Source organism: Prunus persica, chromosome G2, assembly GCF_000346465.2.
Source record: "Prunus persica cultivar Lovell chromosome G2, Prunus_persica_NCBIv2, whole genome shotgun sequence".
NCBI classification, from domain to species: Eukaryota; Viridiplantae; Streptophyta; class Magnoliopsida; order Rosales; family Rosaceae; genus Prunus; species Prunus persica.
This window is the reverse complement of record NC_034010.1, coordinates 22,096,135-22,118,236: the sequence shown is the minus strand read 5'-3', so window position 1 is coordinate 22,118,236 and position 22,102 is coordinate 22,096,135. Positions and strand designations below refer to the sequence as shown.

The 22,102-nt window shown below is 37.2% G+C and overlaps 4 protein-coding genes across 5 annotated transcripts; 3 read left to right on the top strand and 1 right to left on the bottom strand.

Annotated features, from left to right (window-relative positions):
• On the top strand, positions 1,608 to 5,101 carry LOC18784829 (probable serine/threonine-protein kinase At1g01540). The gene is given in 8 exon segments (XM_007217876.2): positions 1,608 to 2,498; positions 3,431 to 3,535; positions 3,635 to 3,757; positions 3,864 to 4,034; positions 4,124 to 4,253; positions 4,344 to 4,553; positions 4,648 to 4,760; positions 4,762 to 5,101. Coding segments are annotated over 8 exon segments (1,473 nt in total). The 5' UTR covers positions 1,608 to 1,950; the 3' UTR covers positions 4,835 to 5,101.
• On the top strand, positions 6,839 to 9,796 carry LOC18784759 (protein BPS1, chloroplastic). Of its 2 annotated transcripts, XM_020557630.1 has the most exons (3): positions 6,881 to 6,996; positions 7,121 to 7,194; positions 8,518 to 9,796. In XM_020557630.1, the coding sequence occupies exon 3, from the start codon at positions 8,531 to 8,533 to the stop codon at positions 9,587 to 9,589; it is 1,059 nt and encodes a 352-aa protein (XP_020413219.1). In that variant the 5' UTR covers positions 6,881 to 6,996; positions 7,121 to 7,194; positions 8,518 to 8,530; the 3' UTR covers positions 9,590 to 9,796. The 2 variants fall into 2 exon arrangements, with proteins under 2 accessions (XP_020413218.1, XP_020413219.1); XM_020557629.1 differs by lacking the exon at positions 7,121 to 7,194 and having other exon boundaries at positions 6,839 to 6,996.
• On the top strand, positions 12,141 to 17,342 carry LOC18785815 (mitogen-activated protein kinase homolog MMK2). Its single transcript, XM_007218085.2, has 6 exons — positions 12,141 to 12,633; positions 13,745 to 13,874; positions 14,510 to 14,647; positions 15,417 to 15,749; positions 16,059 to 16,242; positions 16,615 to 17,342. The coding sequence occupies exons 1-6, from the start codon at positions 12,470 to 12,472 to the stop codon at positions 16,785 to 16,787; spliced, it is 1,122 nt and encodes a 373-aa protein (XP_007218147.1). The 5' UTR covers positions 12,141 to 12,469; the 3' UTR covers positions 16,788 to 17,342.
• LOC18784579 (probable polygalacturonase) lies at positions 17,480 to 20,146 on the bottom strand. Its single transcript, XM_007219204.2, has 6 exons — positions 19,942 to 20,146; positions 19,442 to 19,768; positions 19,013 to 19,133; positions 18,733 to 18,907; positions 18,406 to 18,476; positions 17,480 to 18,302 (listed from the first exon to the last, which is right to left on the bottom strand). Exons 1-6 carry the CDS (start codon positions 19,966 to 19,968, stop codon positions 17,593 to 17,595), a joined length of 1,431 nt encoding a protein of 476 aa, XP_007219266.2. The 5' UTR covers positions 19,969 to 20,146; the 3' UTR covers positions 17,480 to 17,592.

The window sequence follows — 22,102 nt, the reverse complement described above, 5'->3', positions numbered from 1 at the left end:
CATGCCCTTGCAGTCTTGTTGCAGCGACAGAACAGCCATCAAGCACTTTCTCAATCCGTAAGTAACTCTGTCTGTGGTGATAAAAGTCGTTGTGTGGGACTCCTTTGTGGTACTTTTGTATTAATTTATTTTATAATGATTGATTCTGATAAATATGGAATAAACTTTTTTTTTTTTTTTTTGTGGGTCAAATAATATGGAGAGACTGAAAAAAATGCCAAATTTTCGCACGTGATTTCTAGTGATTAATCAACCAATTTGTAAAAGATGTAAAAGATTTCAAGAAGAAAACATTATTCAACACATCATAGTGTATGAAAGAAAAATACTTATCTCATTTATGTGAAAGTAGGAATTTCTACTTTCACACCAATCACAGTTTATTTTGTATGTATCAATTTTTATTTTGTATTTTTAATGAATTATTTTTTACATATATATTAAACTGTAATTTACGGAAAGAATAAAAAGAAAAATAGTTTTTCTTGTGAAATTATGTTTAGTTATAACTTTACCTGTAACCTAGCGATAAAAAAACGAATATTGAGTGAATTGTAAACTTACAACTTACTATGGTCAAACCCTTATTTTACCAATACAAAGCACCAAAATTTGAAGGTAATTCCATGTGTGCATAACATATCCTAATGTCTTGTAAGTGAAGTTAACAAGTCTTAGAGAGTTTTTATTTCCAACATCAACATGATGATAGATTCTCTATCTGAAACTTCCAACACAAGAATACTAAACAGTTCCATGAAAAGACTAAAAAACAAATCCCTTGCTAGCCCAACCTAATATGTACACGTATATATAACGGTCCTTTTTCCCTACTGAAAACTAAAGTATGTGAGAGTGCATTCATTGACTATGTTGCAAACTCTCCCTCCGATTCGAGGCTGAAATCATACCTAATAAATAATTAACAGTTTCACTAACAATTACACTTCCTCAATAAGGAAACATTAGGAGTGCAATTTCGGTAGACTCAATTTCCAAAAAGAACACATTTGGGTTGTCCCAATTTAGTCTTAAGCTCAACTGAATGGTTCAATAGAGCATGAAAATGAATCATGAAGATATTGACTTAAACATACTCGGGTTGAGTGGTACTTTTCGTTTTACCTAATATTAAGATATCTATATTTTGAACCTACATTCCTGATTAACAAAATAAGAAGGTAAACTCAATTTGAGCTTAAGTTGAGAGTTGGTATACATTTCAATCCATCGATTTATATTTGAATACACGCAAGTCGGTTTATCTTTCAATTAACAAGCATAATTGGTCACGAATCGATATTTGAATACACACAAGCCGGTTTACCTTTCAATTAACAAATATAATTGGTCACGAATTGATATTTGAATCCACATATGATATATATTTTCATTAATACTACATCCCTATCATATATAACTTTTAGCACCTAACTTTAATGCGTTTTGAAAAATTCAAAGGAGTTATTTTCCAAATCATATAATCTATCCATCAAGTCTAATACAAAACAAAATCCATCTATTTCAAAAAATCCCTACAAATACAATTAATGTTAGTAAATGCTTTTGCTTGATAGCTCAAGCTAAAAAATTCACTCTACAACCACCATTTGGAAGCAAAGCCACCAACAAAAAAAAGCACCATTGAGGCTCGCTCTTTCACCTGTCTGACTGAGTCTCGGACAAGGGACACACACGTCATTACATAAAATCTCAAGGACTAAAAAAGACCAACTAAAAAAATTAAATTAAAAAATAACAACACAGATAGACAGATCATTTCTTACATTTATACACCTCCCACTAAATCTCGAGCTTCCAAAACTCTCTCTTTCTCTGAAAAACTTGTATGATTCTCCGATCGCCGGAAAATCAAACTCCGGCGACCCAATGCGACCAAACCCACAACGCAAGCATCTATCTTTCTGAGCTTTCTTCTCGATACCCACAATGTCAGTGTACGACGCTGCTTTTGTGAACACGGAGCTCTCGAAACCGACGTCAATCTTCGGGCTCCGGCTCTGGGTCGTCATCGGAATCCTAGTCGGGTCTCTGATAGTCCTGACCCTCTTCCTCCTCTCGCTCTGCCTCACCTCGCGCCACCGCTCCAAGGCCCACAAGGCCCAGCCCAAGCCCACCACCGACTCGCCCACTCCAGTGATATCGAAAGAAATCCAGGAAATTGTTCACGACCTCCATGTCGAGATCGGGAAGCCGGACCACCGGGTCGTGGTGTATTCGGACCGGGCGTCGAGTGGGGAGAGTAAGGGGACTTTGAATAGTGGGTGTGAGACGGCATCGTATGGGAGTGGGAACGTGGTGGGGCCCGAGGTGTCGCATCTGGGGTGGGGAAGATGGTACACTCTGAGAGAGCTTGAAGCGGCCACCAATGGGCTCTGTGAAGAGAATGTGATTGGGGAAGGTGGGTATGGGATTGTTTACAGCGGGATTCTCAGTGATGGGACTAAAGTCGCTGTTAAGAACTTGTTGAATAACAGGTACTCGAAAAAAACTCTGTTTTTTGTTTATTTATTTATAAAAATGAAAATTTTATGTGTACTTTGTGGTTTCTGGTGGTTTTATGATTAGGCAAGATTTGATGAGAAATTTTGGTTTTTTAATTGGCCATGGATTGGAATTCCTAGTTTGTAAATCTCTGTTTCCGTTGCTGAATAAGCAACAATGAAAAATTTGACAGTTTTTGGCCTTTTCATTTTTGGGTGTTCAAATTGCAGAACCTTACTAAAACAGGAAAGCTCAAAACTAAAAATAGAAGGTTTTTCTATTCCTTTTTTTTATATATTTATAATAATTCCTAATTGGCGTTTGGATATGTCTGAATAATCATTGTATCATTTCTAGTTGTAGTGATGGAAAGATGCATTAGTTATAAGATAACCGTATGAAGTTGACTTCATGTTTGCGGAGTGAAATTTTTTCCTGTAATTCTATGAGTTTCAAGTTTAAAAAAAAATTCTGTTCTTACATTTTCTCGGCAACAAACAGAGTACCTCTCTGTTGGTTAATTTTATGGGTGGTTCACTGTTTACCTCTCTTTTTGGGTTTGATTCCCTTTCTGCGTGTTATTCTTGTCTTGCGTCTGTTAGAATTGGTGCTGTAAAGTCACATGCTTTCTGAAAAAGAAGAACCCTTCTTTTTATCAAGTTCCTTGTGCTTATAGTCAAGCTTGAATTCATGATGTAGTAGGCATCAGAATAAGTTTCTCTCTCTACTCTCTCGTCACACATTGACTAATTCACTTATCCCAAATTTCTCTTTGTTGTCCTTTTGCCTCTGTTCGTACTGTTTAGTGTACGGCTGCTATAGCCAGCAATTAACGGATGGTACTTTGTGCCTTGGATTTTGGGTATCTCATTATCTTTTATACGCGTGAGTAATGCATTTGCTTATGACACCGATTGATTATCAGGGGTCAAGCTGAGAAGGAATTTAAAGTGGAGGTGGAAGCAATTGGACGTGTGAGACACAAAAATCTTGTAAGGTTGCTGGGATACTGTGTTGAGGGTGCATACAGGTACTAATAATTTGTCTTACAATTTGAGTTTTGAGTTTGTGTTTCTTGTGGAGTGTCTTAGAGATGTCATAAAACTTCTGTTTTTTTTCTTTTTTTCAGGATGCTTGTGTATGAGTACGTTGACAATGGCAATCTGGATCAATGGCTTCATGGGGATGTTGGTGAAGTCAGTCCGCTAACATGGGATATTCGTATGAATGTTATACTGGGAACAGCGAAAGGGTACTAAGATCATATTAGTTTCACATGTTTCTTCCTTTTCTTTCTTAATTAAAAAAAGAAAATGAAAATCCATATTCATGCCCTTTTGTGTTTCCTCATTGTGCAGGTTGGCCTATCTTCATGAGGGTCTTGAACCAAAGGTTGTTCATCGTGACGTGAAATCAAGCAACATACTAGTTGATCGCCAGTGGAACCCCAAAGTATCTGATTTCGGGCTTGCTAAGCTCCTGTGCTCTGAGAACAGTTATGTGACAACTCGAGTGATGGGAACATTTGGGTTAGTTTTGTTATTTTTTTAATTTAAAATTATTTGTAGTTATGTTCTTAAAGTTTGAAAATAAATCTTATATTTGGTGGTTTCTTTAGTTATGTTGCACCAGAATATGCTTGCACAGGAATGCTGAACGAAAAGAGTGATGTTTATAGCTTTGGAATACTTATTATGGAGATTATATCCGGAAGAAGCCCTGTTGATTATAGTCGACAACAAGGAGAGGTTAAGCTTGAAACCTTTCCCCTCTCTTCATGTATCGAGTTTTCTTTTTCTCCTGCTAACTGTATGCTGAAATATAATAAATCTTTTCAGGTTAATCTAGTAGAATGGTTGAAAACCATGGTTGGGAAACGAAAAGCTGAGGAAATAGTTGATCCCAAGCTGCCTGAGATGCCTGCTTCAAAAGCACTTAAGCGTGCTCTCCTGGTTGCTCTTCGATGTGTTGATCCTGATGCCACAAAAAGGCCAAAAATGGGACATGTGATCCACATGCTTGAGGCTGATGACTTGCTTGTTCGTGATGTATGTATCATGAAGAACTAATATAACCATTTTTTATGACCTTTTGTCCTTGATATGGAATTCCTTATCCATTTTGTTTTTCCATTACATGCAGGAACGCCGAACTGGTAGAGATACGTCCCGATCAGATCCTGATTATCAACAGGACGATCATGTTGTTGTGAAGATAGCGGATAAACACTTGAATGAAGGGACTTCTGATACTAGTGAAGGTGATACTGGTAGGAACCATCATCAACCTACAAGGTGGAGATAATGCCCTTGGAAGATTAGGTGACTAACAGCTTTAAGTTCTGTCCAAGTTTCTGAAGCTCATTTTTCTTCCACCCTGATTTTGGCAGTATCTTCAATAATTTACATTTGTTTCATGGTTAGTTACATATTTTTTTTTTTAGGATGGGCATCGTATTTGGATGCATTTGTACAATTCAAACAATTTGTTCTTCATTCTTATAGGAAACATAATTCATCGATATTGTTTTGTTTGTAAAACAAGATATCATTAGAGTTACATCAAAGATATATATATTTATATTCTATCTCAGTTTTACTTATGTGCATTCCATTTTAATTTGATTGTCCAACTTTATCATGTTATGTTGGCTTCCAACTTCTTGTCACCATCAATGCCAGCCTCAAAGTTAGATGGTGATGAGCAGGTGGGGCCCTTTAACCATGTACTCTGATAGAAGCACTTAAGAGCACATCAACATCAATGCCTTGGATGGTTTCTGAGAAATGGACCCAGAAACCAGCTAATTCAGTTGAAACAGCTGCTGCAGCTGCTGGAAGCCTGCAACTTTCTTATTCATGTGGTTTTCTTGTCCTTGTTGGACCATCTGGCAGGGCAACTGGGATCTGGGCTGGAACTGGGGTCATGGTTTTTGGCTTCACCTTCAATGCCAGAACATGCCTTTGCCCTGGCAAAGATAAATGATAAACTTAAAGCCGGCCATGGATAATGTTTTGGGGAGAACCCTTTTGTCTTTTTGTCTGCAGCATGCAATTTTAGGCTTGGTTTATTGGGTGAATAGGTCTTCTTCTAGTGAATTTTTCGTTGTTTACTGTTTCAGGGACCCGATGCTTGTCCTCCTAATTGTAGCATCTGAGACTTTTTCAATGCATTTCTTTGCGTTGCGTAGAAGTTCAAATGTTTGACTTTGGCAAGAAAATTTTGTCAAAAAAGCCATGTGCAAAGGGGCCAAGCTTATCCCTACCCTTCTCACAGGCTTAGCTGTTTTCTCGATACCTATTGTCGACTTATAATAAGATTCTTTCGTGAAATTCATATTAATTAACGGTTAATTATTATTTATTTTTGCGAGTGTTTAACCTAGAGGACTGTTGATTTTATCTTTGTTTTCCTTTTCGCATATCTAAGGGTGACTTAAGGGGGAATCTTGCAATTATATTTTACTTGGCAGGCATTGCCGACTGATTAGTTTGCTCCTTATCTTTTAATCCACTTATTATTTGTTTTTGGTGTGTATACGAAGTACACAAAACTAATTCTTTATGCTTACAGATCTAGATAGATGAGTGTTTTCCTTTTAAATTGACCTAGATCCCTAGGTCAATGAGGTGTTTTTTCATATCCTCTACTAACAATGTGATTAGTGCTTCCAAACAAGTTACATTTTTCTCAACCCTGTTACATGATAATGAATCACTAGTCAGTCACCACCACTGTGATTTCCCTACCATTATTGCAATCCTCAAGTTTAAATTTTGGGTAGAACTGCTCTATGCAACATCACACTCACGAGTCACAACACAAAATGGTGAGATCGATAGCCTAATTTAATATAATAATTTTTTTAAAAATATAAATGATAGTCTAATTTATAAAAATAAACTTTAAAACTTGAGTACAATGGGCATATCTCACCAATTAGCCTATCTGTCATATGATAATGGACTTGAACTAACATTAGTAAAGGTTTTTTTAATTAAAAAAAGGAAGGAAAAAAGAAAAAAAAAAAAGAATTATAAGTTATCTGGCGGGCCGAAGCCCAAAGGCCCAGAACAAAATAAAAACATTCTCAACCAACTACCAATCAACACCGTCGATCTGTATGATCCACATGCATAGAATTGACGCTGATTTCAGATCACAGGTACGAAAACCCACCACGTTTCTTGCAAAAGCATAATCAAAACCGTCCACTAGCAGGGAGACAACAGTACCCTGAGTGCAGCCCCAGCATAACAATCGAAGGTCCTCGAAACCTAACGGAAATATCAATGGTCTAGCCGTACATCCCAATTTATATTGACCCACGTGTCCCGCTATCCCGTAAATCCCTGGGTGAGCCTATCACTATCCCTCACCTACTTGGAAACAGCAGCTTCTCAGCAGCCTCACATTTTCAACGATACCCAAAAGCCGAGTCGCCAAGGCCGAAACTTTCATCGAAATTTCTCGATCTATCTTCTGAATCAGGTACGGCCCTCTCTTTCTCTCTCTATGTAGCTCTCTTTCTTAGATCTGCTATCTGTTTGCAATATAATCAGAGTGAAAGTTTTCAGCTTTTCTTTTTTTTCATTTTTTGTTTTGTTTCCTTTAGATTGACCTTAGGGTTAGGGTTTCAGCTTTCAATTTCTCAACAATCGGTTCATGTTTCTAGATATCTACGGTTAGGTAAGTGGCTCGGTGCACAGAAATGTATAATTTTGTGTATGTATATGTTGTTTGCATATGTTTTCATTTCTGCTGCGCTTATATGATTTGATTGGGTAAAGCTTTAGTTCTTATTGTTTAATTTTGTTGTAGAGGCTAATACTTTGTGATGTTATGCTTATATTTATGAGGCTAAAGTTTGTTGCTCGAAAATTTGGGTAGAAATTTGAGGTTTTCTTTATTAAGAACATATGGCTGGGAATTCCAGTCTTGTTATTTGTTGACCGTCTTTTTGGTACCTTAGAAAGTGGCAGAAAATAGGATGACAGTTAAGGATTTATTTTTTCCTTGGAAGTTTTGCTTTGCTTGGTCTTATTTTGATTCCGTTAGGTGGAATACAGAATTTCAGCCGAGTCTCAGCTTTTCTATTTTTATTTTCCTGAAGAGAAATCTAGAATTAAGAGGGTTGTTTGTTTTGTTTTGGGGGGTTATGGCATATTTATTCATCGTGTACAAGATGTAACTTGGTTTATCTTGTTTTTATTTTATTTTATGAATGTTACTGGGAAAGTTTAAATAACTCTTCTGACATGCATGAAATCGTTTGAAGTTTTGCAGTCGCATGCTATTGAAATGGAAGAAACGAATAGAGATTACTTGTGTTTTCTGTTTTATCTATCTGCAGCTGATATTGTCAACTCAAATTGGCTTATTCTTTGGGTGATTTACTCACTTCGGAAAGCCAACCAAGTTTTGGACATGTTGAAGACTTTTAGCCCAATTTTTTGCTTTTGAATTTTAGCCACTTTCCAGCGCTGCTCGAGGGGTCTGAAGAGGGCCCAGCGTTGCTCGTAGGGGATCGAGCACTGCTGGAGCAGCCTCAAGTGGCTATAGTTCTAAATCTTGAGAAAATATGCTAAAAGTCCTTAATGTGTCAAAATGAATGTTATTTGTCCAAAATTCTCTACTCAATTTGGCATATTGTATGTCTATATAATTTCGTTATTCTAGTGCCTGCAAAATTATTGGAAGGTGGCATAAAGATCTTTTTGAGTTTTATTTTCTTTTATTTTTTGCTGTCATCTCCTGGCTAGCACATGGTAATGAGCTTTTTGTCTTGCAATGCGTCATTGTGGATAGAGGTTGTCCAACAATCTGATTTCAAAAGGAGCTAGTTTGGTAGATGTTCATGTGGCTTTTGATTCTGACATGTTCAGTGGGATGAGTTTATGAGGCTGATTTCCAACATGATATATCAGCGTGTTAATGATTTCCTCATTATTGGATGCCTTTTGAAGGCTGATTTGCATTATGATATCTAATCAAATTTGCTTCTTCCTGCAGTGTTTTCACCATAATGAGTCGTCCACAGGAACCACACCGACCTTTCTTCCATTTTGGAAATCCTTTCCGGATGATTTCACCAAAGGGTTCTCATCTGTCTCCAAAGCTTGTTGCACTGTTAAACACTTTTGAGGAGACATTGGCTGGGAGGTTGAGAAAGCTTAACCCGAAAGACAAGGATGATGTCCTCAGCTTGTCATGGATGAAATTGGCGATGGAGTCTCTTTGTGGAACTCATAATGACATAAAAACCCTCATATCTGAGATTGACCTCCCTGTGAGTGACTGGGATGAGAAATGGATTGACGTGTACTTGGACATCAGTGTAAAGTTGCTTGATGTATGCATTGCTTTTAGCTCTGAGATCTCACGTTTAAACCAGGGCCATCTATTTCTTCAGTGCGTCTTGCATAATTTGGATTCAACCTCTTCTAACCAATTTATTCGGGCCCGCTCTTCACTTGATGGCTGGAGGCACCATATTGGTTCAAAGAACCCCAGAGTTGAGAACTGTAGCACCATTTTAGACAAGCTTGTGGAATCCCTTGATCTGCCAAAGGTAAAGAACTCAGCAAAAGGGAAACTTCTAATGCGTGCTATGTATGGAGTGAAGGTGTTGACAGTATCCGTTTGTAGTGTCTTTGCTGCAGCCTTTTCTGGTTCTGCAAAGAAGTTGTTAGATTTGAATGTTGCTGAGACATATCTGTGGGCTCAAGCATTTAATGACTTTCAGGGTAATGTAAATGGGGAAATTAGAAATGTATTTTCTAGCGGAAGATTCATGGTACTTAAAGAGCTGGAAGCAGTTGATGGTATTGTAAAGGAGTTGTATCCCAAGATCCAAGATGGTGTGGGCCTTGCTGAAGGGAAAGAGTTCCGCAGTTCTATTTCTGATTTAGAAAGTAAGGCACAAAAGCTTTCTCAGGGACTTGATCTTCTTACAAAGGAAGTGGATGGATTTTTCCAAATCCTTTTAACCGGACGTGACGCTTTGCTTTCGAAACTAAGATCTGGGGGAGCAGTCTCAGACCAGATGCTGGCGGGAAATGTAGGAGCGCAGGTTGTGAGATGATCATAGCGAAGCTAATCTCTCTTATTTATAAAGATGGTTTTAGGTATGGGGCCTTATGTTTTCTGATTTTTGTAAGTATACCATCTTGTATGGCTTGTTGTAATCAGTATGTTGTGAGTTGTAGTTATAGTATTACTTTATTGCCTTGTTGTATAAGTATGTTGAACTATGGGTTGCTAATGATATATGAAAGGGTTTGGTTTGAAACTGTGGGAGTCAGCTGTTCGATTGCTTTATTTTGTTCCTTTGGTTTTAAATTAAAGATGTATGCGTGTTCACCTTCATTTTTTTCACTTATGGTTCACTCGTGAGATTTGTTTGCTACTTGGATGGAAGAACTACCTAAATTTTCCGATGTTCCAGGGATGTTTTCCAGCAAGAAGTTTCTCTACTCGACTGGCACAAAGGCACAAGGGCACAATGCATGGTAGTAGTGTGTATGCTCGTCTTGTATGATATCTTGCAAAATCTGTAAATTTAACCTCACCTAGTGAATGAGCTCATGCCTAGAAGTATATTTATAAAATGCTAAGGCTCTTTTGTTATGATGTGATTAAGATTCTTTTTCTACGAGCGTTTTAAACCCATGGAGGCATGAATTTCTGGTTGTATTTTTCAGATCACATTGCCTGATGGTTGGACCAAAAAAAAAGAGAGCATGATGGTCGAAATTGTCATACACAATAATGACTTTGGTGTGCATTTTGCTAATGAATCAAACTAGGTGCGCTTCAAGCAGCATTGAGCATTTATTCCTTAACTTGCTAACTGAAGATGTAGGTAATATGTCAAGCTACTTTGCACCTGATTCCAGTGACCTCACAGGTTTCCCCAAGAAAGTTTTAGGTTATTTCCCACTCTGTATCATCTGGTACTCCTTTTAAACTGCTTGAACTTCCTCTACCCTGCGTTCGGGCGGAGGGATTAAAATACTTAAACTTGCCATGATCATCACTACTATCACCAGCCGCTACTGCTACCACCACCACCACAACTCCAATTTTCCATGACCATCACCACTGCTCCTATTGTCATTGCTACTGCCACCACCATCCCTCACAACCATCGTCGTTGCCACCCCAATCCCATTGACGTCGCCAATTCCACCACCACTCTCCTCCCACCCCATTGCCACCTTACTACTAGCAGCCCCACCGCTTGTTATAGATTTATGTCTCTATAAAGATAAACGTTAAATTGTAGTGTAATTTTAGATTTGCTAAACAGGAAACAATTTCTAAAACTTTAAATCCTGCCATTTTAAATTCTTAGTTTTCAAATTCCTCAGTACTCTTCCATTCCCCATCCAAACGCAGGGATGCAGTTAGCGAGGATAAGATTGCAGATTTATCCACTGAGAATTGCAGGTTTTTGGCATGAACATGGGATTTTAGAAGAGAAGCTAGTCTTTGGGAACGTTATCAGCCATTCCTGGTGCAAGGAGACAAGACAACACCAACTTGCTTGTTCAATATTTGAATTAAGATGGAGACATCAAACAACATAAGCATTAAAATGGTTTACTATTACTTCCCCCACTCAACACGCAAGACTCTAAAAAGACGCGAGACATAAGGCTTTCCCATTTGCGTTTCTTTACGCAGACTGGTCAGCTTTCTAGTTTCCTTCCATCCATCTCTCCAACACAAAACAAAATGGATATGTAGTCAAAAAAAGTCTCCAGCCTTAGCCTACCAAAACCAACTTGTATCTAAAAAGGACCACCACTTCAGCTTGACTTGTGAATGCAAGACTTTGCCATTTGCATAACCAATACGGCAATTATGCCATTATCTTAAAGCACAATCATTGTCAAAAATTCATACTTTACCTACCAAAGGGGATCATATTCAGTGTGTTTAGCCAAACCAAAGCTTAAAGCTACCCAAGTAGCCAATCCATCCCTCACTATGGAAATGACTCAAACTGTATGACCACTACTTTATTTATTTGAAGAATTGAAATGGCATGGCCCCCTTAGAACTTTGCGCTTCCAATGATATCATGCAGCCTAGTAGTCATTACTATGAAATTTGTGTTCATGTTCAGACTTCATATTAGAAGGAAATTTCCTTTAACGTAAGGCAAATGGTTCAAAACTTCGACTTTAGACTTTCTAGAATCGTTTGTTCTTTTTCCTCCGTTCGTACATTTGGAAATTGTTAATTAATATGAGATTCAATGTGAAATCTACACTAATAAATTATTTATACGTGTTTAAATAACTTATATTCGTATTCATGCCTGAGTCAACAATTAATAGTAAATCATTTATGCTTGTGTGAACTACAATCAAACTTTAGAAGTAGATATTATGGCTTTTTTTCTTTTTGGGTTCAAGAAAATTTTGGGTAGGGAAGAAAACAGTCAAAAGAAAGGAACACCAAAAATTGGAAGAAAACAGTCAAAAGAAAAGAACACCAAAAATTGGAAGAAATTTCATGTACACTTTTGATGCTTCAAGAACCATGCATTTGACTATCAACATAATTTTCAAACCCCACACTATTTCTATTTTTCTTTTTCTTTTCCTTTTTCCAAAATCACAGACACCGCACCCATCTTCACAAAAAGAAGAGTCAAAAAGTCCATTTCCTCACGGGTGACCCAAGCTTTTCCAGTTCAAAAGCCTCCTTGAAAGATCTCTCTTTCTCGTTCACACCCCCATTTCTTTAGATTTTCCAAAAGAACCCCTAAAAGAAAGAAGGAAATGTCAAAACCTTTACACCTACCGACGCACCCTCCCCAAATATTGCATTAGTAGCTATTCTCCTCCATTATTAGCGCTCTCTATAGCTCCTTCTCCAATAGTCTTAGCCTTTTAGCACCGAAATCCTAACTGGTTCTTGACCCATTTCGGATTCTGATCCCTGGTTAACTATGGAATCCAGCTCTGCTTCAGCAGGTGATCACAACATCAAAGGGGTACCTGCCCACGGTGGACGCTATGTTCAGTACAATGTGTACGGTAACTTCTTTGAGGTTTCTAGGAAGTACGTCCCTCCCATAAGGCCCGTAGGGAGAGGTGCTTATGGTATTGTTTGGTAAGAACTTGTACTGGGTTTTGAGCTTTTATTGTTTGTTCAACTTTTTGGCTTTGGGTTTGCTTCTGATGGTGTGTTGATTGTTGTTGCTTGATCGTTTGGGAATAGTTTGGTTGTATGGAAGTACCTTTTATTGGTAGAATCGGAGAGTTTTGATTCAAGAAGCGGGAAAAGTACTTTCTAATTATGACATAACGTTTACATAATTCAATCTGAGTGTATGTGGGATTATGGTATTTTTAAAGATCTCTCGTCTTGCAATTTAGTCGGGTTTGTTAGAGAAATATTGTTTTCTGGGTTTAATTTTAATTTTAATTTTGTTTCTTTGGTTTTGTTTTCTTGAGGAGAGGAACTTGGTTATGGGTGTTTTTTGGTATGAAGATTTTTGTTGGTTGGGAAATCTTGTTTTCGTAAACCAGGATAGAACTTGGGGTTTTATGTACGTTTATAAAAATGTTATGAAGGTTGTGAGTTGTAATTAAAGTCGGGCTTTTGCCTACAATAAATTAAGATTTATTCATGTTGCTATGATTTGTGTTTAAGCTGGGATAAGTGATGTGCTATGTGTCCTTTAGTTGAAATTTAAGTCCAGAAATGAGTTTAATCTACGTGTTTTGAGTATATATTGAAGAGATATTTGCTCGGCTGAGCTCAACTAAGCCATTATCCTGGATAAGTATTGACCACATGAAGTTCTATTAACATGTTGTTTAGGTTCTCAACATGAATTCTCTTTGCCACTGAGCCTACTCATAGCCATAACAGTCAGTCCGTCCATCTGTAATCGTGCAATCTTTCCTTGCTAATTGCATTGCACCCATGTTATTTTTGATCTTCTCTTGTCCTTGTTTCATGAACTAAAATGAGCTCAATCTTCTGCCCTGGTGTATCCCTAAGTCATAATTCTCTCTTTTTAATGCGTAAAATCTTACGATATATTGAAATATTGTGGCTTAGTGCAGGACTAGTGTGTTTGAGTGCAGTGTTTTTTTCGGGTTAATGATGTGCTATTATAAGTTTATCAATAAGAATTGCTCTTTTCCTCTTATCTGACTTATCCTATGTGTTATCAACAATTTGGAGGAAGATAAAATTTTTTGGTTGCATTCAGTGCTGCTGTGAATGCTGAGACTCGTGAGGAGGTTGCCATTAAGAAGATTGGTAATGCATTTGACAACAGAATTGATGCCAAGAGGACTTTACGAGAAATTAAACTTCTTCGGCACATGGATCATGAAAATGTAATTTTTTGTGGCCTTCTCTGTCCTTTATGTTCCTACAATAAATCTCTTATGCCTCCCCTCCCCGATTGTCATCACTATATCTTTGGAGACACTTTTTTCGTTTATCAAACATTAAATTGATGATCAGTTTATTTTGTCATAATATCTGATTATTCTCCACTTAAATTTTTTCAAAAATAATCCATTTCTCTTGATCACATCCTGAGTAATAGGTCTCGCAGCTCTTTCATTAATGACCCTGTAAATGATTTTTAATGTTTAATTTTAAACCTATGTTAAAAGAATTTCGTCTTGAATTTACAGTGTGTCAGTAGAAGACTCACTTAAAACGGTTCCTTACGTAACTCTGTTGAGATACTTACAAGCACTTTTCAGATGCCTTGAGGGATCATGTCTATTAAAGTATTTTTTATGAGACCTGCTCCACCAGCCACAGAGTGGGTCTGGCACAAGGTTATCTTTAATGGGTAGAGCCATAAACCCTCCATTTGAGCATTTCTAGAAATTCACCTGGACTTAGTTCTGCCTATTTGCACAGATATTGTTCAAAAACTTTAGAGTCATGATCATGCTAAATTGTTTCTTTATGTTTTTTGGTAAACAGCTTACTGATAGCTCTTTCTATGTTGCAGGTTATTGCCATCAAAGACATCATACGGCCTCCACAGAAGGAGAACTTCAATGATGTCTACATTGTTTATGAATTAATGGACACTGATCTTCATCAGATTATACGGTCCAACCAACCTTTGAACGATGATCATTGTCGGGTTGGCACTATCTTTCTTTCTTGGTTTATATTATGCTGGCTATGCCCTTTTAGTTATTATAGTTGAGCATCCACTGGAAAGTTTAACTTTTGACAGTAGGTTCTTGGTTTATATCATGAGCATACTCAGGAAGGTTCTAAACTGTTGACAGTAGTTTTGTTTTTGTTTCAAAGGCCATTACTTCATAATTGGGTTTTAGATTTCTATTTTTAGGTTACTGGTTATAGCAATACATGTTTGTCACTTATGTAGGTTGAATTAAGCAACTACTAAAGATGGTAGACATATTCCTTTTCACCACTCAGGTTTATATAGGGTCAATCTTTTCACCACTCAGTTTTAAATAATGTCAACCTTTTCACATATCCTTTAATACCTGGATAATAAATCGTGATAGGAAATCTTCATCTCATCTTGCAAACAAGTTTCTCTTCATCTCATATTGCAAACAAGTTCTGTTCATTGCATCTTGCAAACAAGGTTCTGTTCTTTTGTTTATTAACTTATAGATCAATGAGATGGCAAGTATATTTTCTTCTTTGGTTGGAAGACTGCTCTATATGTTTATTTGCGAGTTTTCTGGATCTGTTATTTTCAAAATGACTATACTTTAGAAGTCCTTACGTGCGACCTCATAAATACAGAAAACAAGAATAAACTAAGATAAAGTTCTATGCATTTTAATCTTGGTTTGTCGATGTTTGTCATGATCATGGTTTATGTGTTACAAGCCTTAGCTTTCACTAATACTTAAATGCCTCCTTCGCAGTACTTTCTGTATCAGTTGTTAAGAGGGCTCAAATATGTACATTCGGCAAATGTTTTGCATCGTGATTTGAAGCCCAGTAATTTGCTCATGAATGCAAATTGCGACCTTAAGATTGGAGATTTTGGTCTTGCAAGGACAACATCTGAAACTGATTTCATGACTGAGTATGTTGTTACTCGTTGGTACCGAGCACCGGAGTTACTCCTCAATTGTTCGGAGTACACTGCAGCAATTGATATATGGTCTGTAGGTTGCATTCTCGGGGAAATTATGACCAGACGGCCCCTGTTCCCTGGCAAAGACTATGTACATCAGCTGAGACTCATAACAGAGGCATGGTTTCTAAATCTTGCTTGTGGAATCTAGACAGTTGTGTCACTGCACTTTACAAATTTTCCGATTCTAGAGTCAAAGAGGTCTCTTATAAAAAAAAGAAAAAAAAAGAATCAAAGAAGTCTCTTTGATTCATTTGGCTATTTTTCTTGTTGGCATATGGCACAAAGTGCCTGAACCTGTCTGATTCTCTGGACATCAAAGGGAAACAGTGAATTTCTAAGTTTAATATATACGATTTTGTGAGAGATAGACAATGAATACCTCTTTCAGAAACGATCATAATTGTTTTTGTTATGTGTTGAACAGCTCCTAGGTTCACCTGATGACTCCAGCCTTGGATTTTTACGAAGTGATAATGCTCGAAGATATGTCCGACAACTACCTCAGTACCCAAAGCAGAGCTTTTCTGGTGGATTTCCTAATATGTCTCCTGGCGCTGTTGATTTGCTAGAGAAGATGCTTGTCTTTGACCCTAACAGGCGCATTACAGGTATTCTTGGTCATTGTGTTGCACTTTCTGCAGCATTGGTAATGAACTGGAACATTTAGAAAATATCAGAAAATAATGAATGGTAGAAAACATAGTAATGAGAAAATTTAGTATTCATTATTCTGATATATTTTGGCAGAAACAATATTTGAATTTAGAATTTAGAAATAGCAATGCATTTGTTTCCATTTCCAGAGTTTGGCAGTTAACTAGGAAATATCGCTTTGTAGTTTTCAATTCAAATGGTTGTACTTAATGAAGGCATTAATGCTTGGTATGTCTCTGAGCTTATTACTAGAGCAACTGGACTTGTTGATAATTTTCTTCTTGTTAATTGGGTTGATGATTAGTTTTCTCGCTGGTGCTTTGCAGTTGACGAGGCTCTTTGCCACCCCTACTTGGCACCTCTTCATGATATCAACGAGGAGCCTGTCTGCCCGATGCCTTTCAATTTTGATTTTGAGCAACCATCCTTTACAGAAGAGAATATCAAGGAGCTCATCTGGAGAGAATCTGTAAAGTTCAATCCAGATCCAACTCACTGAGGATCATGCTATAATATGTTGTATGCACTTAGAAAGCAATCCCAAAACTGATTACAATGATACTCTACTGGAAGAAAGACATTATAAAAACTGTGCCGGAGAGATTGGATTTCCTGAGATGTCATTCATTCAACGTTATCACGTCTTTGGATGTCTGTAATTGTCAAATGTGTAAAAGGAGATCAAAAGCTGAATCTCAAGTCTGCCTCGTCAGTTAGAACTCCAATCCCTCATTGGTGTAGGTTTGTGCTTTGGCTGTAGACGTAGGAGCTGAGGTTAGCGGCTTATAGTACTATCATGACCATTACCCAGCACTGTTGTAGGGCCTTGCGGTCTTGTGATCATCTCTGTTTAGAATGGTAGGTCTGAATATGAACAGTTGCTTTGTTTAGATATGATAGATGTACTTCGTCATCACATAATTTGTCGTGAATACCCGTAAATGCGTACATTTTGCTTTTAAGTTTTTTTTTTTAACCAACTGTCAAGACTCATAAGAGAACTTCCTGTATGGCTTCATTGTAAAATGGAATAAAATGCTTATTTTGAAACTTTTGACAGTGGCATCTAAAATTTATAAGTATGGGAGAGCATGCTTGTAAGCTGGGTGATGTCTGAGTCTGTATGTGCTCAGTTTTGTGAAATTTGGCATGGTTCATATTCATATTTCAAATTTCTCAAACTTACTGAAATGTGAAAAAACCTCCCCAGATTCTTGTCCTCAAATCTGGTATTTAGGTTTTGGTAGTCAGATAAATTAGCTTTTTTCATAGAACACTAATAATGGTACATCATTTTAGGATTGTTATAGATAGCTCATCCTATATGTACACTGCTTTAACTCTACCAAGTCAATTGGTAGATTATCTGCAGGAAATTCACAAGCTGTAGCTTTGTCATGACCCTGATCAGGCAGCAGGTCACAAGAGCGAGGCGTCACGCCACTTGTAATTCCCTCAATGTTGGTGCATGTCCACGGCTGCTTCTTTGCCTTTGCCGCCAATCCAATGGTTACATTCGAAATGCAAATCCCCGTGAAGGGGTGATCTGCAATGCCTTCCAATCTTGCAGCTATTGTTACATTATCAGCCACCATGTCCCTATAGTTGATCCCTTTGATCTCAGGAATTGCATTTTTATCGTACTTGTCATCAGCATGTGACCCATAATCCCCATTCATTTTAAATACCCATTTCATGGTGTGCATGGTCATTCTCCTCACATATATGTCCTTCACGTACCCTCCTCTCCCTACAGCTGTCTTGATCCTGATCCCCGATTCGGTATGGATGGCCACGATGTCTTCGGCTCTGACATCTTGGATCCCGCCGGACATTTCACTGCCTAATGCAATGGTGGCACTGTAGGGTGAAATGCATGTGAGCCGTCTGATTACTAGCTGTTTTGTAGGCCGTCCAAATGCTATACCATACTCATCCCAACCGCTCTTCACAGCCACACAGTCATCCCCAGAGACTATGTAACAGTCTTCAATTCTAGTATTGGTGCAAGAATCTGCATTCGAAAAATAACAAAAATGTATACCAGTGTTTAGTATATATTTTTCATTAAAAATTATATATACTTGGACCACTAAATGATTTTTCAATTGACAAACCTGGGTTGATCCCATCTGTGTTTGGAGATGTAATTGGAGCGATGATCGTAATCCCTTGCACAAGAATATTACTGCAATATCATAATTTCAATTTCTTAATCATAACACAATCTTGAAACTGGAAAAAGCAATCTCCTCTAGAATTGCTCATGTGCGTGAGTGACTGTCAACCATTGATGCAAATGAATCTCACAATGTATCAACAATTGACAACCACCACCAACGGCCCGAGCGATTCTCCTAAACATTTTTCTATGATCGTATGAGAAATGTGGTTAGTAAAGTGTAAGACAAATGAGTTTTTATTGGTGGAGCATATTTGGTTACCTGCTGTAAACAGGATGAACATTCCATGATGGAGAGTCTAGGAGAGTTAGATTTGAAATTTGGATATCGGTTGAGAACATGATCTCAATCAGGTAAGGTCGGGTGTATTTTAGCTTCTTCTTGTGGAACTGCTGCCACCAGAATTCACCTTGGCCATCAATTGTGCCATTGTCTCCTGAAATGATCAAATGGGCCCCAATGAATTTGGTGATATTCAGTTGAAATTGAGCCAAATAAAATTATCATAAATCTGAAATTTAAATTAAACAAAACAACCAACCTGTAACAATGACATCAGTGAGATTTGTTCCAAATATGAGACTGCTGAACCTTCCAGCTGCTGCATCCCTTCCTCGACCATAAGATGGCAGGGGTTTGAGCACAGGCCATTCGTTCATATCCTAAATCATTTGATTAGTTGATTTATTAACCTCAAAACATACAAAATGTATCCTTTTCGGATTGTTGATTTTGTGTTTATGTTCAAAACTACGTCGTTAAAGTATCAACCAATACACTAAACCACCATCAACTTTAAACTCCAAAACAACGTCGTTTCAGACACAAGCACAAAGATCAGTACTAAAAAAGATCCAGCCCCATTTCATAAATATAACCCTTTTCATATCAAATAGTTACAAAATAATTAAACAGAACAAATGGGAAATATTTATATGCATCTTTGGGGAGAAAGGAAAGTGAGAGAGACCTGAGAAGCTAGCAGAACAGCATCCTTGTGGAGATAGAGAGTGAAGTGGCTGATGAGGTTGAAGCTTCCTGTCAACCATTTCCCAGCTGGAACAAAGAGCTGAGCACCTCCTTCACTTGCATATTGGCTCAGCTGACTGATTGCAGCCTGGAAAGCCTTTGTGTTTGATGTCTTTCCATCTCCAACTCCTCCAAATTCAGTCAGTGACGCACTGTGAGCTCTGCAGCTTATAGCAGTGTACTCAAGTGATTCAAATTTCATGGTTTTTCTGCTCTCTGCTCCTTTTAGTAACCCCACCACAACAAGTACTAGGAATAATTTAATCACCTGAAAAATCAAGAAAAGAATTAGGAAAAACACCACCCCAAAAAAAAAGAAAAAAAGAAGAAGAAGAAGAAGAAGCCAAGAGTATGTAACAGAACAACATAATGCATTCTGTTTGGATGGTGAGAAAATGCAGGAAAATGAAATGAAAGAGAGAAAGAGGTTTGAGGTTTTACTTGGGTTCTTCTTCCCAACAACTCCATTTTGGAAAAAGGCAGCTTGGAATTTGTTTTAGGTGTTGCAGAGAAGAACAAATTAATGGGGGTATATATATAGGGGTGAAGTTCAGCTGTGAACACTTATGCAATGCTTGCTCTCATTGGGGCTCTGTCATTCTTATCAAAAGAAAAGAAAAGAAATTTTTGGCTGCATATTATGTGTTTAATAAAGATTTATTTTGGTAAGTTTTATATTTGTATATACTCAATCATGCATATGACAACAGTAAAGAACAACGGTTATAACACACTCTCTTTACATAGTTAAGAGAAGAAAAAAGGGACATCATTTATTAAGTTAAGTTGGTTTCTTGCATGAAACCTAAACTATGCGGAGGGAGATTCGAAGTCGGGTGCAGAGTGGAGAACACATCTACTCTAGCAAACTTAACTAAATCCATATATACTTGCATGAAATAATCTATTCTCCAAATTTACATAAAAATTAAAAAAGAATTTAAATGATCACAAACAAATTTTAAGTGAAGTGTATTGCATCATCAAGCTCTAATAACAATCATGTGAATTCATATAAATATAATTATGTAAAATACTCTTTGGTTAAAAATTTTTGAATGGTTTTGCCGACCAGTAACTATGCTATTTCAAATTCAAACAGCCCTTTTTTTTTTTTTTTTTTTTTTGTGTTGTGTGCTGGTATGGTTGGAATTAGTTCAACTGCCCTTGAAGGCGATTCAAAAGGTGCTTTAAACGTGGAATTTTATGTCAAACCTTTGAATTTTTAACAGGATCCATACTGATAATGTCACAAAGATAAAAAAAGAATCTATATCATTTTCTCCCTAATTTGCGTTTCCTTAGGGTATAAATTAAACATTAACGCCACCTATTGCAACTCCTCATGAGCTTATTACGCATTGTTCTAATGCTCGAATAATAGAGATGTGATATGCAATGCGGTATAAATGAGAATCGTTAAGATTTGGACTGTTCTGTTGGAAAGTAGTTAGTGGGTCCCATTCTTATCACGTTCTTGACATTTGCAATTCATCCAATCTCGTGATCTTTTCACTTTTGCTCATACTTCCGCCCAGGCATTGCCGACCCACTTCATTGATTCACGGGTCACAAACTGGTGGGCTCCATCTTTTAAACAGATTATTATACGGATTGTAATTATATATAAGCCTCTCTGCCTCTCCCAATTAACATGTATACATGCATTGTCTATGTAATTGGATAGTTGAATTATGGAGGTCATTATATTCTTTAGCACAAGAGAACAATCCATATGGAATCCTTCTTTATCGAATGAATTCGATACACCACATCAACATGTCACGTGATAAATCAAATACACACAATAATTTTATTAAGTTAAGGTATGTATCATTTTTGAGATGCCTTAGCTTTAAAATGAAAAAAAAAGGTTGAAAAATTATGGGCATGCATGTATGCAAACCATGGCAAGTTATTTTGGGCTATGATTAATTTCTGTTAAATGTAAATCAAGCACTCGTAATTTCTGAAGAGAAGTGTTTTGGATGATATATAAAGTCGGAAAGGATTGAAAAAGAACCCTGACAACCCGTGAAGGTTGATGGATGATAGGTTATGACATGGAAGTTTGGCTTCTTTGTCATGGAAAAAAAATACCAAAAAGAAATTAACACCTACTCTTTGATTTTTTGTTTTGTTTTTGTTTTTTGAGAATATGATATTTCAAACTAGTATAATTTATCAAAATAGAAGAACGAACACACTATCTCGATCAACTAGATATATATGCGACGAAGAACATCCGAAAAGCTAATATAGAGGCTAAAAACAGTAGCAAGTCACAAGATTGTGTTATATTCACTCACGAGAGAGGAGAGCCTTCAATTCCCAAGAAAAGGCCAAACGTCTAAATCCCAGTATATTCTTAGTGGAAAGCTTTGTAACGTGGTTCTTGAGACTTGAGAACGAAACAAAACAAGCACTTTCTTCTCCACGCCCTTAAAGTGCATATCACATTACATAAAACAACAATTCTTGGTCGCCAACAGGTTTAACTCAATAAAAAAATGATATAAATTTGCAAACAAGTTGTTTCATGTTTGAACCTCTATCGTTAGCAGTGGGTGTGAAAAAATCGCATCTCTTTCCTAACTTCGGC